General features: G+C 35.8%; 1 protein-coding gene across 3 annotated transcripts in view; it reads left to right on the forward strand.

The window, feature by feature from the left end:
* Positions 1-2,383: 2,383 nt before the first annotated feature.
* Vamp7 (vesicle associated membrane protein 7) overlaps positions 2,384-18,867 on the forward strand; it is a 30,519-nt gene continuing 14,035 nt past the window's right edge. For 2 of the 3 annotated variants that reach the window (XM_005087511.4, XM_040744823.1), the window contains exons 1-5: positions 2,384-2,517; positions 8,000-8,154; positions 11,903-11,960; positions 14,723-14,860; positions 16,751-16,841. In XM_005087511.4, coding sequence (XP_005087568.1) covers positions 8,009-8,154; positions 11,903-11,960; positions 14,723-14,860; positions 16,751-16,841 — 433 coding nt within the window. In that variant the 5' untranslated portion in view covers positions 2,384-2,517; positions 8,000-8,008. The remainder of the gene's footprint in view (positions 2,518-7,999; positions 8,155-11,902; positions 11,961-14,722; positions 14,861-16,750; positions 16,842-18,867) is intronic. The other variant, XM_040744824.1, reaches the window with a different exon arrangement.

An 18,867-nucleotide genomic window follows, 5' to 3' on the forward strand; every position in this document is an offset into this window, starting at 1 on the left:
CTATGTTCATAGCAGCTCTATTTGTAATAGCCAGAACTTGGAAGCAACCTAGATGTCCCTCACCCGAAGAGTGGATAGAGAAAATGTGGTACATCTACACAATGGAGTACTATTCAGCAGAAAAAAATAATGGAATCATGAGATTTGCAGGCAAATGGATGACACTAGAAGAAACCATCCTGAGTGAGGTAACCCAGTCACAAAAAGAGAAACATGGCATGTACTCTCTCATATATGGAATTTAGACATAGATCTGGGGAGTGCCAGCCTACAATCCTATGGCCAGAGAGTCTGGGAAACAGAAACTTCATTTAGTGGCTGATCGAAGAAGAGGCAGACTCCCTTGGTTAAGTACTGAGCTTAACTCAAGAAAGCCAGTAACAGAGAGGGAGGACTGATGATCAAAGGGATTAAGACTGGGCTGGTTTAACCCCCAGAAACAGCTGACCAGACAAAGGTTAACTCTTGAATCCCAGGCACCAGCCTGGGAATCCAGCATGGGACTGATCAAGACCCCCTGAATCTGGGTGTCAGTGAGGAGGCCTAGGGAATCTATTGAGCCTTGGGCAGCAGATCAGTACCCATCCCAAGTATACACACGGACTTTGGACTCCCATAGAACAATGTGAGGTGCACTCTCACCCTGAACTCTTGGGGAAGGGTCTAGGCCCTGCCCTATATGAAATGACAGACTATGGACACCCCCATGGAGGACCTCACCCTCCCTGGGGGAATGAAGGGATAACGGGGGGGTTGGGGGGAGGGCACGGGAGGAGGGGAGGGAATGGGAGAGGGACCTGGAACTGACTTGTGAAGCAACCTTGTTTCTTATCTAAATTTAAACTGGAAAAGAAAATATAAAAAAATTTATAATACTAAAAAAAAGATATTTATTCTTATATATTCAGTCATGTCCTCCAAACGTATGTTATCTTATTTAGAGTACAGTCTTTAATAGAGATAAGCAAGTTAAGTGAAGGTATTAGGGTAGAGTCATGCAATATTCAAAATGCCCTTTTAAAAAGACTATTAGATACAAACATACATGCAGAGAAGACAATATAAAGAGACACAAGGAGAAGGTGGCCATCTACAGGCCATGAAATGCCTTCGAAAAACTTCTAGAACAGATCTTTCCCTAGGATCTCCCGAAGAAGTTAATTGAGACCCTTATAAAATTTTTGGTACTAGAACTGTAAGTAATCTAAAAGAAGTTTAAATTTTTCTCTTGAAAAAAAATGAGGCAAGTTGTACATGTAGAGTATATAAAGAACTACTACAATCAAATAACACAAACCTAAATAAAACACAAAGATTTAAATAAATGCTTTCTCAAAGCAAAGATATACAACTGTCATATAAGAACATTAAAAATACCCAATATCATTACCTTTAAAATGCAATTAAAACCATAATTAGTGGCTGGCAAGATGGATCAGTCAGTAAAGGTACTTTTGTCAAACCTGACAATTTTAATTTGATCCCTAGAACCCACATAGTGGAAGGAAAGAACTGAATCCTTCCTGATTGTTGTCCTTTGATTGTGCATAAACTGTGGCACACAGACACACAGAGAAAAACATATACACAAATGTAAAAAAAACCTTGCAATTAGTCTATTAGTATGACTAAAATTAAAAACAATTGACCATTTAAAGTGTTAGTGAGGATTTAGAGTGAGTGCACCACTAGTGAGAATTTTACATGCTGTAACCACTTTGGGGAAAGGTATGACAGTTTCTTGGAAGTTAATCATATGCTGACTCCAGGGTCTCTAAGTGATGGTAAACTGAGAGCTTGTGGGGACAGCTGCGGAGGTGGTGGTGGTAATGAGAAAGAAGAGTTTATCAAAGAAGTAAAAGGATATAGCATAGCAGATTAAAACCACAGGAAAGTAACTGCTGATGATTACTGTTGTTGCTGCTGCTGCTGCTGCTGCTGCTGCTATTATTTTTGCGGTCAAAGCATGGGGAAATGATTGCTGAGGAACGCAAGGAAGTTAAATTTTTTTCATAGAGAAGGCACAAGGAGTTCCTGCCAGAGAAATTCTGTTTTGTCTATGAGCAGGTGACACCATCTCCTGATACTCAGCGGGGAAATGGCGGAGGAAGCTCAACTCCTCATTTATCCTCCTGATTATACTGGTAGACTATTTGTGCTGTCTTGCATCCTCTCGTTTCCTGGTATTATATAGTACAGCGTTCGATGTTGTTTTATGAGCTGTTGACCGGAGTAAGGCAGATATGGTGACATTATAGTCGGAACTACTACTCCCAGAGTGCCGTATGGGCCCTGGGAAGTGCGGAGGGTAGGGAACGTCTCAGATACCGCCCTCTAGCGCGCTCCCATTGGAGGAGAACTCACGTTCCCAGGAGGCCACGTATAGGCGGGGCGTTTTACACGGAAGCTTAGGGCGTCAAGTCCCATCCTCCTCTGGTTTCCGGCAGTGGTCGACACAGGGAAGACCTGGGCCCTTTAGCCAGGAGCCGGAGTGCCCGCTAGAGGGTACCCGGACAGGTAAAGGGAAGTGGGGCGTTTTTGCGGGAGGTGAGGAGACACTTCGGAGAGAGAGCGGAAGTGTAAACTCGAAGGTGCCAGGGTGGAGTAAAAGGCAGAGCAAGTGTGACTTGGATTTTATGTTGTCTACAGTTCTAATTGTTGAGCAGGTCCAGTTTGGGCAAAGCATGTTTTACTCTGCTAAAGAGGTCTCGGTTAGCGTTAGAACGCTTCGTTTAAGTTGTAATTACAGGGCAGGAAATATTAATTTTCTCTCATTCGCGTTCTGCAGACTTTTCTATAGCCAAAAAACCCTTTCACCCATGTTCACCGACATCACTTTCTACTTCATGTTTTCCTTCTGTTCATGCTTCATTGTGAGTTCCTACCCTCCACACACCCTTAGCAGTATTGACATTCTTCTTTCTCAGTTCTGGTATGCAGCAGATCTCCACTCAGACCTATTGGTTGAGCGTGCTACTGTTATATTTATTGCTAGCCAATATTTACCAAATTGATCATATACTTTACTCTTTGTTTAATATGGCTCTGACTCTCACAGTCAATGAATTATCAAGTCTTTTTCTTGGGATTTTATTAATCGCACTCTCTGACATGCATCACCATTCTCTTTAGAAAATTCTTTCCCTCTGAATAGCTATGACTGGAAGCAATGTACTTTATTAATACATAGTTATTAATGAATACACACTAGATACTCCTTTAAGTGCATGGGATACATTGATAGTAAACAAGACATAGGAGGTAGCTAATAAAAAAACTTACATGTTTGGGGAACAGGGATAAGTTGAAATGATAAATCAATATGGTGGTTTATGTTGGTTAATGCAACATTGCTTGACAGAATAAAATCCTGTCCTGGAAAAGTGAGAGGGATTGAGTTGGATTTCAGATCATTTTTGAGAAACAATACTTGTAATAGCAACAAGAGTAATCTTGATCTGTAACCTGATCCTTCATCAACACCCCTTCTTTTTAGTTGTCTTCCCTGATAGTGTTCTTTCTTTACTAGCCATTTCAAGGTTATCCAACAAATTGTAATAAACCACAAATTATGGTTTATCTGCCATTCATTTATTTCTTGCCAATGTCTCAGACTAAACAGTTGGTGATTGGATTACTATCAATCAATTGTCTTATCTGAACTGGGGAGAGAGTTTGGTAGTAAAAAAAATACTCTTCTTGCCAGTTTCTATAGAATATAAAGTTGTCTACTAGATATAATATTTTAAGTTTTTCCATTGTTCACTTAACTATTTGATAAATATTCTGTGCTAGGTATTGTGCTGAGAATTGGGTAGATAGGGTAAAACAAACAATTTGACTTATCTTTTAAGGAGAAGTGTTAACAGTATACTGAGGAAAATGCTGGTATATAGATACATAGTCATTCTTCGATTTTATTCAAGATTACAATCACATAAAATTACATAATTTTATTTTGAACAGTTTAAACAATTGTAGTTTATTCATTCTCTACAGCTTATTGTATTTATTTGTGTCTGTATCCCTTTGTATTATGATTCCCTTTAGTATAAGAGTCCTTTTTCCTCAGTATCATAACTACATTGTCTACTGCTTAGACTGTGTCATCCATGCTGAGACTTACCATGAACTTTTGGTAGTCCTGTCTCTACTTCCCAAGTGCTAGGATTGCATATGTGCACAACCACATCCAGGTACACAGGCTTTTCTAAGTCCAACCTATAGTAGATTTCCTCATAGCTATAAGGAAAGATCTCTAAAATCACTGAGGAAAAAGATGAGGTGGTTGGTTTTAGAAGTAGGAGAGGCAGGTTAGAGGAATGTAAGTTATATGGAAAGGGGAAAACAAGATTGATTTGAGAACAGTGAGTACTGTTAATTGTGTTCTCCATAAAGCTATGTTGAAGTCCTGACTTTTGATACCTGTGCATGGTATTTTATTGCACATAGGGCTTTGTGAATAAAGATGTGGTCATATTGGAGTACAGTGGACACTTGGCTGATGTGATTGGTCTCTTAAGGATAGAAGAAACACAGGAACAGTGTTATATGAAGACAAGATAGCACTATGTGTCCAGGGTGGCAAAGATTAAAGTGCTGCAACTGCAAGCCAAAGAAGAATTGCTAAAAAAAATTACCAGAAACTAGAAGATATCTAAAGATTTTCCCTACAGATTTCATAGGGAACATGGTCCTATCAACACCTTGAGTTTTGCCCTCTGATCTTTTGAGCTTTGAGGCGATAAACTTTTGTCAGTGGTAATCCACCTATTTTTTTTTTTGGTAATTTTTATGAATGCCACAGAAAACAAATTTAGAATTCTTAGTAAGATCTAAATAGAATTGGGATAATAGCTATCAGTCTAAGTAAGAAATGTTTAAGAGAATTGGGAAAAACAGCTTTGAGGAAAATCTGGTATTTCCATTGTTATTTTGCTTGTTTGTCTGATTTATTCCATGCTTTTTCTTTCTGAATGTACTTTATACGGAATTTTGTGGTTTATTAGACAATCATGTAGTGGTAATAATTTGTAGACCTAAGTTTCCTTATTTCAAGAGTGCTCTTTCTGCTGCAGTTGTTTCTGTTATCTCCACACTCATCAGCATGTTAACATTCAACTGCAAAAGAATTACAATGTGGGAAGACTGTGTGTGGAGTTTTTTAGTAATACATGACTGTAAAAACATTACTGTTAGTGGCATATGGAAGGAAAATCAGGTTTTTGTTGCTAAATATAAAATGTTTAACAGTATAAATGTTAGTAACTTCTATTGAGTGGAAAATTTGTTTTTATACTATTTATTGCACTACTTCTCTGTAACTTATATCTGATTTTACTCTTAAGAGTGTGTTTTTTATTCTGGGACATATACATATTTTATAAATGTAAAAATGTTTTATATTCCCTTTTACACTTAGCTGTCTTTAGTTCCTCAAGCCATCCTTTACATGACATAATCTCCAGATTTCACAAATGTAGACTATCACTTCTGTCCAGTCTTGAGATACCTAGAACTAAATTCAATGTTCTCTGTACTATCTAACCAGCACAGCATGGGATAGTAATAGGACTTAAAGAGAGCAAATTCCCCTAATTCTTAACATAATTTAAGATTATTTAAGCATTTTAAAAAGTTAACTCATGCCCTTGGTTCATAATGAGTTTACAGCTGATGAAAACAATCTTTTTTATGTTGATGCAAACCTTGGTTTTTCTTCTTGAAGTTGCAGAGTGACCAAGGCAACCACTATCTTATTTCTCTGTCTTGATACCATATGAATTCTTATCTCTGCATGTCTGTGCTTTTATTTGCTTGACTATATGTCTGTTTGACCCTAGCTTCCTTCCTTTTAAAATTGAAGTAATTATTTTCTAGCTCACATTATTTGTATGGGCCAACACATCCAACCACTAAGACTTATTCCTTTTAAATTTTCTTCTATTTTGGCCTCTGGGCCACATTTTCACAGTTGTTATTCCTGGATTTTCTTTGTGGGTCTCCACTCTTATTTTTCCCTTAAGTTGATTATGTCTTGGGTTTATCATTGACCATATTCTTTTATATACAGTGTATCTTGTATGAATTATATTTTAAATGTCAGCTCCACATGAGCTCGTCTTTGATAAAAGGAAATAGAATCAATCCCTTGGGGGAATTTACTATTTAGTGATGAGTTAGAGGAGAAAAAGTCATCAAGAAGAAAGCCAGAGAAGCCAAATACATAGGAAAGTTTCAAGAATGAGAATCAGTTAGCATGTTGATGGCTCTTGAGAAATAAAGTAAGGTGATAATAGAAAAATGATTACTATTTTATAGCATAGAGGAAGACTGGTGATTTTAGGAAGCATTATATTTTGTATTTTTAAGGGCAAAATCCAGCATATAGTAAGTTAAAGAGTTAAAACGAGGTAGAGAAGCAAAGACAATATATAGACAGAAGTCTAAGAAATATAATTATAACTGCAGAGTAGTGATACATGGTCAAGGGAGCCTTTTAGATCAAGAGAGATAAAAAGTATGAGACATTGGTTTGGAAAGTGTAACTTCACACATATTTTACAGAGATGTCTGGAAAGCAGACTACTGAAGATATAACTCTAGGAAACAAATTTTTTTAGACAGTAAGAATGAAGACAAGATCATACTAGAAGTTCAGCTTAAAAGATAGATGAATGTCTTTTGCTCTATGTACTGTCCTTCAATGCTGATATTCCAGTCAGGGCTCAGCAAATTTCCTCACCCTAACTATTTCAGAGTTTTCTACTTTATCTAATGAAATATGGTTATAGGTTATGTGAATTAGTTTCTTCTAGGCTTATCTAGGGTAGATTATTTAAATACAGTTTTCACAATTTGACCTTGGGCTTAAAAATCTGATTTTAAGAGATTTTTATCAAGTGACTTATTCTGCTACACAACATGATTTAAAAGTCTCATCATAGTTTGAGAACCACTGATTTACTTGTTGAAAATGAATCTGTTAAATTATATTACTTTGAAGAGTTAATTTGTTAATTTCTATATCTTAAACCATGAAATGGGAATCTGGCCTGTTATATGAGGAAAAAGTATGCATACTCATATCGCATATCCAAATGTCAGAAAAGTAATTTTTAACTCATGCTGTATTGTTTTGGTAATGTTTTGTTTATGAAGATCCTACCATAAGTGTTAAAATCATTCTTCTTTTATGGAAGGTTTATGTTAATTTCATTTGGTTGCTGTTATGTCTAATGCCTTTATATTAGAGATAATTATCATATAGACATAAATTATATAATATGCATATTATTGGTTCTATGTAGCCATGTGTGTTCTATAATCGCACTGTCTGTGTCTAAATCACCCTATCACTGTAACTTTGTAATCTTGAAAAAATAGTTACAGGATCAATGCCTCAGTTTCCTAATCTATAATAACATCTTATTTGGATATAATCCCATTGAGTTTTGAAGATTAAATGAGTTAATTATAAAGTACTTGAATTGGTGTCTGTTACGAGGTAAATACTTAATATGGGTTGTTGTTATTGTTATAATTGTGAATCTAGAGTCTAGTTTCTTCTAAACTATTCTCTAAGATAAATTTCAGGATGAGATTGTTTCATTAAACTGTATCTGTCACTTTGCTATCTATGACCATTGCTTTTCAAAGGAGTATCAGTTTTTTGCTATATAATTTATAAATTCAGCCTGTGTATATATTGATAAATAACGATAAGCAGTTTAAGTCATAAGTTTGTAGAAAACCTTGAGGTTGTTCTCTTTTTAGTTTTTCTTATTGCTGAGGATCAAACCCAGGGGGCATACTAAGCATCCTTTAGACCACTGAGCTGTGTTCCCAGTTCCTATTAAGTCTTCATTGATTTTTATACTATAATGGCTTGTTCAATACTATTTTTAGATGGATGTAGGTAAATGATAAGTTTACTTTTGAAAGATCATGCCTAAATAATATTCTAAATCTGTGTTTTTTTTTTTTTTACTTTTAATAGATTGAAGTCATGGCCATTCTTTTTGCTGTTGTTGCCAGGGGAACCACTATCCTTGCCAAGCATGCTTGGTGTGGAGGAAATTTCCTGGAGGTGACAGAGCAGATTCTGGCTAAGATACCTTCTGAAAATAATAAGCTAACTTATTCACATGGCAAGTGAGTTCTGATCGGCATGTGGTAGAGGGAAGGAAGGAATTTTATTGTAGTAAAAACAGCAGAAAACATGCTTTTAGTCAGATTAATTTGATAAAAATAATTGGACTAACTTAGAAAATTTCTGGTGCTAAGCTAGGCATGGTGGTATCTTATGCCTCTAATCCTACTACTAGATCCCACTATGAGTTCAAGGCCAGTCTAAACCACAGAATGAAACCCTATCTCAAAATAGTAAAAAAATCTGGTTTTGTTACTTATTAACTTATGATTATTGTATCCTATCATTGAAATATTAAAGAAAGATATGGAAATGTTACATATAAAATGGCTTCACTATAGAGTTCTAAGATATGTGAAATGATACAGATAATATAAACAGTATTCTTTTTTTCATCCTTTTATTACTTTTAGTACTTAGCTATTGATAGGCACTTTACCTCTTGAAAGTGATATAGCAAGAAATGTGGTATTTGCCTTCATAAAGATTATAGTTTAATAATGAAATCTATAGATAAGTATAGGAAAGACTTGGAAATAGTGGTATTCTAGTTAGAAGGAACAGAGTTATGCAGTCATATTTATGGAATTGCAAGTCATTCTCTGTGACTACTACTCAGCATGACGATGATAAAACTAAAGAGATGGGTGGGAGAAAGTTATGCATGTTGAGAATGTAGACTTGCTTGTAGGGAGTGGAAAGTTACTGAAGGTTTTTAAGGTATGACAGCATTTTCTCTAGAAAGATCACTATGGTGGCATATTGAAGAGGACATAGATGGGAAGTCCTGGTAATCATGTTAAAAAGTACCTTAGCTTTCCTCATTGATGCTTAAATATTTTATTAATTAAGCCTTATTTCTTTAGTTTTTATGTCAGGAAATCCTTATTTCTAGGGTTAAGCCCCTTTACAAGTTAGTTAAATCTATTGTTAGAAGACACTGTGATACAAAATTGATGTATATGAAATAGTCCAGAGATAAGTGATCTGGAGCTAGTGGGGTGGCCCTGCCATCACTGCTGAAAAAAATATGAAATTCTTTTAGTTGAAGGAAGGGAATATATCTCCCACTAGTATTATTGGAGCCAGAATTTAATAACATACCTACATCTGTCTACAAGGGAGGCTAGGAAATATAAGTACAGTATGAGTTTTAGTAAATGAAATTATTTTATACATATTATGATCTCTACCCTGGTCCTTACCTGTGTTTGTTAGGTGAGATTTAGCCATTGAGATTTTTTAACTTCTGCTTTGGTTTCAGTCATATAATGTTTGTCATCTCAGTAAGATAACTTTTACTTCTGTATACCAAAATAAGAACATCCACATTGTACAAATGGAATACTTTCACTAAATATTCAGCTAGCTAAGCCTACAACTTCAGAATCATATTTTACTTCACCAAATATTTACCTTCTACAAGTTTGTCAGCCCATTCCTTCTTTATCTCCATTTTTTCTTCAGTGACCTTGTCTTCTACTACTTTAGTCCTAATTTTTGTTTCCCACGCATACTTAGCAACTTACTGGTCAGTGCTAATTTATTTGTTTTTTCATAACATTTGTAATAGTTCTCACGTTTTATTGGCATATGCTTATCGTACTTATTGTTTGTAAAACTCTGTTTAGGAAGCCAAAAGCAAATTTTGAATTTTTTAAAATTATAAATGTTCAGCCAATAGCTTAGGCTTGTTACTAACTAGCTTTTACATCTTAAATTAACCCTTATTTTATCTATGTTCTACCACATGACTCGGTACCTTATCTCATGTCCTGCTTTATCTGCATCTTCTCATGACTCCTAAGACTCTACCCTTCTTCTTCCCAGCATTCTCTCTGCCCTGAAAATCCTGCCTAGCTTTTATCTATGTTCTACCACATGACTCGGTACCTTATCTCATGTCCTGCTTTATCTGCATCTTCTCATGACTCCTAAGACTCTACCCTTCTTCTTCCCAGCATTCTCTCTGCCCTGAAAATCCTGCCTAGCCATTAGCCAGTCAGCTCTTTATTAACCATTGAGAGTAATATATAGTCACAATATACAAAAGGATTATGCTATAGCAGTGGGGAGCTGCTATCTCAAACTGCCTCCTTCACCACACCTGCACAGCCTTTACTTCTGAGCCATGTTTTCATTCCTACAAAACTTAGGCAGCATTACTGTTGGATTTTTAGCAGAAGCAATGCTTGTTTCTGGCCTTGCTCTGCTTTAGGTTGTTATAGTCCTTCATTTCTTCTCTGTAACGCTCCTTGGGCATGAACTTAGAAAGTGACAACTCTCTGTCTTTTGTTCCAGTTTTTACATAAATCTATCTTTTCTTATTTATATGATTATGATAGAGGTGATGTACTATATGCCTTCTGACTCAAAGATGGAAACAGTTGATTGTGGAGGAATATTTGGCAGGGGTAGTGAAATGCTGATAGTGTCTTTGAGTATTCAGAACAGAAAAAAAATATGAACATCTCTTATGGTAAAGATGGCCTGGAGGAACATTCCCACCAACTGGTAGAATCCACGAGGCAGGAAACACTGCCTGCATCAGAAGTGCAAAAAAAATCTTTTCATAGTACACGAGAATGTTAGGTATGATAGTCAGTAGCATATGTAGGACTGGAGCTCAGGTGGTGGGTTACATACTGACTTTTGATATCATCAAATGTAATAACATTACCTTATCCAGGCAAAAATGTTTTGAATTTTTCATTGTTCTCAAGGCAGTATACAATGCAGTATATAAAATCTTGTATAATCTATTATGTACTTATTTTTCCACTGTCATCTGTCCAGGTGATTACTCTTTTCCCTTCATGTTCTCTACTTTTATCATGTGAACAGATTTTACTCTTCTATATCTATTATGTGCTCTTTTTAATGCTACATTCTTTTTTTTGTTTTTTTGTTTTTTTTTTTTTTTGGTTTTTTCGAGACAGGGTTTCTCTGTGGCTTTGGAGGCTGTCCTGGAACTTGCTTGGTAGTCCAGGCTGGTCTCGAACTCACAGAGATCCGCCTGCCTCTGCCTCCCGAGTTATTGCTACATTCTTACACTGCCTAATTCTCCACTTTTGTACATTCTTTGCCTACTCTTTGCATTCCTATCTATTACTTATTCTTTAGAGTTCAGACCATATATCACATTTACCCTCTGGCAAATCTTCGTTGCCTGCTTACTCATTCAACACTCAAGTTTTTTATCATCTTGTTTGCCATGCTGCATTGTTATTCCTTATACTACAATCCCTAAAAAAGCAGGGATAGATGATTTTACATTCTGTATCCTTATTACCTTGCACATTAACTTGATCAAAGCAGATATTCAAATGTTATTGTTGAGAGTTTTGTAGCAAAGGTGTTTTTATTTGCCATACCAGGAAAAAAGCTAAAGAAAAACAAAAAAACCTGTGGCCAACTGGGGATAAATTTTAATTGTGTGTCCCTTCTAAGGCACCACCAACTCTTCTGTGGGCCTTAAGAATCTGTTTATGCTTTTGTAGTTAACATTTTAATTGTTAATGCACATGTTATTATATTTAGGAAATAGAACTTCTTTTCATGTTTCATTCATTCCTGTCAGCTTATCCAGAGATACAAATGTATAAGGGAGGGGAGGATGAGAATGAATTGTATTTGTAATCAACATAATGAAATTGGACATACTGAATTGGCTCATATATAGATTAGAACTTAGAAGTAAAATAGATGATGCTTAAAATCACAGTATGTTTTATATCTTTTATTCTACAGTTATTTGTTTCATTACATCTGCCAAGACAGGATTGTGTATCTTTGTATCACTGATGATGTAAGTAACTTGAAGATATATTGCTATTTCACTATGCATGCTAATACAATCATTAATTATCTATACCCATAGTGGCTAAAGGTGATAAAATTTGTAGCTTGAAATTTTTTCTACATTTTATATTTATTATAAAGAGGATATTATGACAAAATTTGATACTTGAATATGTATTATTCAGCTCAGTTTTGATAGTTTCTGCTTAATCTCCCTGAAAATGTATTACTCCATACAGTATTTTGAAATTGGCATTTATTATGGTTGTTGTTTTTTTAATCATATTTTTAATCTTTTAAGATTTATTTTTGGTTTGCAATACACCCTGGCTGTAGTTTCTCCTCCCTCCAATCCTGCCAGCCACTCCACCTCCTCTGTCCACTCCTGCTGTTTCCCTTCAGAAAAGAGCAGGCCTCCCAGGGATAGCCACTGAACATGGCATAACAAGATGCAGTAAGACTAGCCACTAACCCTCATATCAAGGCTGGGCAAGGAAAAGGGTCCCAAGAGCAGATGAAAGAGTCAGTGACTCCCCCACTCCCACTGCTTGAAATCCCACAAAAACACCAAGCTAACAATGATAACATATATGTAGAGGACCTAGTGTGAACCCATGCAGACTTTGTAATTGCCGCTTCAGTCCCTCTGAGCCCCAATGAGCCCTCCTTAGTTAATGTCAGTGGGCCATGTTCTCCTGGTATCCTTGGCCCCTCTGGCTCCTACATTTCTTCCTCCCCCTCTTTCCATGGGTTACCCAAGCTTCAAGGGGGGAGACCCAATGGAGAGATCCAATTTGACCTCTCTTCACCTAATGACTATGATTGTTATTAAAGCTTCTCAAAATGTTGGCATTGAATATTAAATTAATTATTTAGTTCTTTCAGTCAATATTTAATAAATTATATCTATACTTTAGAAAAACAGTATCATAGTACATTATGATCAACCATGTAAATGTGTAGTTTACATTGGTCAGGCTGTTTTCTGAGTATGTTGGCTATAAGCCCAGAATGTTCAGTAACTTAATGTCATCAAGAAACATTTTCCTTACTCATTGTTAATTTCTTACTAGTTTCCCTTATGGTTGCATGTAGCTACATGGCTATTTATGTACAAATAAGAGAGACTGTGTTCTTTGATCTCTTATTGTAGGAATGAGGAAAATATGCCCCTCTCTTTTCTTTTGAAGTTAACTCTTTTTCATGCCATACTGGCCATGTGTTTATTTCTAAGTTGTTCTCTGACAGAATCTTGGAATTAACGTGATTTCTATAAATCAATGTTCTTAAACTTTATTGTCACAGACTCCTTTGTCACTTGTATTTACACCAAGAATGTTGTTAAATGTATGAACTAGAACACACAGGAGTCTAAACAAAATCAATTTTACTTACATATAACACTCAATATATTTTAAAGGATACACTAATGAATATACTTCTCTATGACTTATTGAACACCTCATCATCAGCCTAATAATAATACTTTTGAAATGTTAATGCATGTGAAATATTTCAAAATACCCGTAACTATAATAGCATATTAATAAATATTTCTGGAGATGACTAAGCTATAGGTACTGTTTAACACTCCTTTGCTTTGTTACTTCCATCCAAAATTGAAATTTAACCTAAGGAATGATGAAAATAACAGTGTAATGTTTCTTTGTATCCTAATACAAGTGCCCCTAGAATTCTGATCATTGATCCCAGTTCAAGAATCCTTGCTGTAGTGGTAGAGCACTGGCTTCTCTTCCAGTGGACCCAGGTTAGAGCACAAGCACGCACATGGTGACTCACAAACATCAGTAACTTAGGAGATCTGGCACCCTCTTGTGGTCTCTGAGGCTGTGCATACATTTGGTACATAGACAAAAACACTCCCTCACATAAAATAATGAAAAATCCTTGGTTTAAATAAGTCAAAACAATGTTCAATTACATTGATCATCAAATGATTTTTACCTCTTGTTTCCCAATAAAGTCCAGCTGTATCTGAAAGGGCTGATGTGAAATCTTTAAAATAGATGAGAACTGTCATAGAATCTCAAATGGTCTAACTTGAGCAGCAAAATATTTAAGCTGTGATTTGTTGCCTGAGTGCACACACACATATGCACAACATTTTGACTGCTGGTGAGTAGACAGAATACATCACTTGACCTTTTCAGATGTATCACTGCTATTGGAAAGTATTAGTTCAAATCCATATCAATAGCATTATATTTATCTATTTAATATTGTACTCTTCTTAAAAATCTGTTTTTTATTTTGCTTAGGTGTATGTGTGGAAATATCCACAGAGGGTAGAAGAGCAAGTCAAATTCTTTGGAGCTGGAGTTATAGGCAATTGTAAGCTGTCCAACCTGGATGCTGAGAACCAAACTTGGGTCCTCTCAAAGAGCAATAAGCATTCTTAACTACTGAGCCATCTCTCCAGCCTCCAAACTATACTATTTTTATTGGTTTATTGACCATCTTTTATGCTAGACCTTGTGATCATGTGAAAGAACTGGAAGGATTGAAAATCAATTCCTGACCCCTGAGTTATTAATCTATATACCATTGTTTTTAGTTTGGATTTGACTTTCAGCTTTTTAATTTATTAGCTGTTTGATTGGAGCTTTTGTTTCTTATTTAGGAAGCAGGATCAGTTCTACTTGTTCCTCATGGAGTCATGAGTCAGTAAACAGTATTGTTGTTGTTACTAATTTGCCACATATCTTTGTTTACTTTGTAAATATGAGCACAATATTGGTCACTTTACAGGATTTTGAGCGTTCTCGAGCCTTCAGTTTTCTGAATGAAGTAAAAAAGAGGTTCCAAACTACTTACGGTTCAAGAGCACAGACTGCACTTCCATATGCCATGAATAGCGAATTCTCAAGTGTTTTGGCTGCACAGCTGGTAAGATTTTCCTCAGGACATAGTGTTTTGATTTATATTTTCTTCTTGGTTACCTTCAAACATCATGAATATAGATGCCTCGACCTTTAGAACACTTTTCTGATTGTGTCTCTATAAGCCAACATAATAAAGCTTCCTATTAAAAGAGACAAAGGGGTCATTTTTGTGTAGATAGTTAACTGGTGATTATTCTCTATTACTAATAGTCAGCATATTTTAGAATTTGAAAGAATGATAAATACAGACTAGTTTAACTCCCTTTTAGTGCTTAAATCCACTAAACATTTCAACTGGCATTTTGACTTATATATACACCTTTTCTTTAGTTTGATTTTTGAATAGCTCAAATTAGTCATATGAAAATCTTTTCATCTGCATAACTTCTTCACCAACTGAATTGATGGTGTGTATGTGTGTGTAACTCTGAAATGCCACCACAGTCAAGAAAAAAAGTTTTCTGTTAACCATAAATTTTCCCCCATGCCCCTTCTTACTAGGTCACCTACCCAATGCTCTATCCCAGCAAATTGCTGATGTATATTTTATATCTATAGATTATTTTTCCTTGAATTTTCTATAAATATAATCATAAAGTACTCTGATTTATCTTGTTTTGTTCATTATAATTCTTCTAAAGTACTCACCTATTTTGAGTAAATTAGCAGCATATTTTTGTTTTCTGCTAAACAATACCGTATACACACTGTTTTACTCATTTATCTGTTGGTAGATGTTTGGGTTGCTTTTAGTTTTTAACTGTCATGAGTAAAGCTGCTGTGAATTTCCACATATGAGTCTTTGTGTGGACATATGTTTTTATTTCTCTGGCAAATAAATACCTAGGAATGGAATTTCTGGGTCATATGGTGATATATAATTTAAAAATGTATCACACTCTTTTTCCAAAGTGATTGTACCATTTTAAATTCTCATTGGCAATTCCAGTGTTTTTTGTTCTTTTCAACATTTATTGTCTGTCATTCATTTTAGCGATTCTAGTGGATATGTACTGGAATCTTGTGTTTTTAATATACATTTTCATGATATGAATGATGGTGAGCACCTTTCACAATGCTTTCTCTTTATATGTAAAAGTATTTGAGCACAAAGACATAACCTATAACTATTATTTAATTGTGAATATGGAAGACTATACATTTTAATCAGTTTTCACTTTTTCTATTTTTAAAAATATTCAAAGTGGCAGCAAAACTAATAACTTTTGTTATTAACTCCTGATCTGTGTGTGATCCTTTGAATTACTAATTTCCTCCCTATAACAAATAGAAATAATGAAAATATCTATATAGAGTTTATAGTAGATTAAATAATATCTCTTCTGAATTACTTTACAAAGTGAAATATCTGTAATATTATGCATTAAACAATTTATAGTTGTTTGTCTTGAATGATAATTTCAAAATATATGCTATCATCAGTCTTTTAGATTCTAGATCTTGAGAGAAGTAAATGACAATAAGAGACATGTTGTTATCCCAGCAGATAGAAGGGCAGATATTAAAAGAAGTAAGTGTGCCCCTAAAGTGAGGAAATTCCTATCCTGCCTCTCACCATCCCAACTATAGTAATTTTTAATTTCCTCCTTCCTTGCTATATAAGCAGAGATTACATATCCCCTCACTTCTGCCCTATATTGTAATATATTCACTGAATTTTACTTAAAAGAAGTTATTTTATGCTAAAATGCATTACATATGAAAGCAATTTTTACACTGCCAATATGTTTCTAAATGTAATACTATTTGTTCAGATATATGTACCTTTTATATAACTATAATTATATAGCATTACTCAATATAGATTGTTATTTTTTACTTCTTATTATAATTAGTGTCTTAATATTGTAAGTTAAAATTTAATATCTTGTAGAAGCATCACTCTGAAAATAAAGGGCAAGACAGAGTGATGGAGACTCAAGCACAAGTGGATGAACTGAAAGGAATCATGGTCCGAAACATAGGTATGTTTCAGTGGCATAGTTTTATTCATGTGAACACAAATAACTATTGATTACTAGATTGGAGTCAGATTATTATAGGGAGGCTGAAACAGCACTTGCTTGTTAGTGATTCTCAACCTTCCTAATTCTGTAACCCTTTAATATAATTCCTCATGTTGTGGCCCCAACTGTAAAATTATTTTTTATGCTACTTCATAAATATAATTTTGATACTGTTATGAACCATAATGTACAACTCTGATGTGCAGGGTATCTGATATGCTGCCCATGTGGAGGTTGAGAACCACATATCTAGGTGCTAATATCTGGTCTTGCCTGTGTTGGGTGGGTGTTTTGTTCCTTGGTCTCTGTTGCTCTCTCTGCTTCTTAGGAGGGTGTGGAGACTAAATTGCTTGGTAGGGAATGCCTCTTGGATCCTGCTAAGTATGGCTAGTAGGGATTCCTGGTTCAGTGTATTTCTAAGTATTGGTAGTTGATACTTAGAAATTGGAATGAACTAGAACAGAGAGGCTGAGGGGCTCCACAGGAGGAAGGAAAGGAGGGTGTTCTACCTTGATCTGTTTAGTACCCTAGGAATGGAAACCGAGAATCAGGAGAGGCCACAGCAGGTGGTCTGCTACAGATCTGTCAATGACACGTAGGCATTGATTTTGGAGAAAAGGAAAGTTTGAAAAGATATGAAGCTCACCTACCTGCTTCACTTACTTACTTGCTTCTCTGGATGGCTTTGCTGGTAGGTTTCCAGGGAATGCCTACTGGAGTTGGGGTCTGAGACAATGGTATGAGTATGGCGGAAGGTTGGAGGAGATCCGTGTGATTCTCTAGATATGGTGGCTAAAAGAGATAGGAGGCTGAAGCAGGTAGACTGTTACAGAGCTGGGGGGTGAGACTAGGGGATTTGATTTGGAAGAAAGGAGGGAACATTGAAGATCTGCAGTTACATTGCTTCCCTGGCCTGTGTGCCTGGCAGTGTCTTGGTTGTGGTTACTACTGCTGTGATGAAACATCATGATGAAAAGAAACTTGGGGAGGAAAAGGTTTATTTGTGTTATACTTCATGACATGACCTCAAGCAGGGCTGGGACCTACCTATAGGTGGGAGCTGATGCAGAGGTCATGGAGGGGTACTGCTTATGGCTTGCTCTCTATGGCTTGCTTAGCTTGCCTTCTTATAGAACCAGAACCACCAGCCCAGGGGTGGCTGCTCCCACTGTGTGTGTGTGTGTGTGTTGGGGGGTTGTTAGCCTATTTTTTTCAATTTATGGTATCCTTTTCTTTTTGTGAGACAGTCTCATGTAAAACTGTTCTTAAACTTACTATATAGCTGAGGATGACCTTGAACTTCTGGTTTTCCTGTATTCTAGTTTTCTTTCTGTTATTTAGGTAAAATATCCTGAGAAAAGCAACTTAGAGTTTATGTAAGCTCACAAGTCCATCATAGCAGGGAGGTTACAAAGGCAGCCAGTTATATCACATTTACAGAAAAATACATGCATACTTAGTGGTCATCTACCTTTCTCTACTCTTAAATGTCTCAAGGGCAGAAAACTAGGGAGTAGTGCTACCCACATTTTGGCTGGGTCTTCTTACATCAGTTAAGACAAACAAGACATATATTCACAGATATGCCTACAGACCAATCTGATTTAGACAATATTTCTTTTTTATTTTTTATTTTTGTTTACAGAGACAAGGTTTCTTTGTGTAGCCTTGGCAGTTCTGGAACTTGCTCTGTAGACCAAGCTGGTCTCAAACTCCCAGAGAGGTACCTCTTCTAAGTGCTGGGATCAAAGACTTGTGCCACCACCACCAAGCCTGATATAGACTATATTTCATTCATATTGTCTTCCCAAGTGATTCTAAGTTGTGTCAAGTTGTCAATTAAAGCTAACCATCACAGACTGATTTGACATCCAAAATATTGTGATTATAGGTGTATACCAGTTGATGCCATGCTAATGATTAAATCCAGGGTGTTGCATGCTAGCAAAGAATTCTGCCAAGTGAGCCACATACCCAGATCCTC

Source organism: Mesocricetus auratus, unplaced genomic scaffold (genome assembly GCF_017639785.1).
Source record: "Mesocricetus auratus isolate SY011 unplaced genomic scaffold, BCM_Maur_2.0 Super-Scaffold_100003, whole genome shotgun sequence".
Taxonomy (NCBI): Eukaryota; Metazoa; Chordata; class Mammalia; order Rodentia; family Cricetidae; genus Mesocricetus; species Mesocricetus auratus.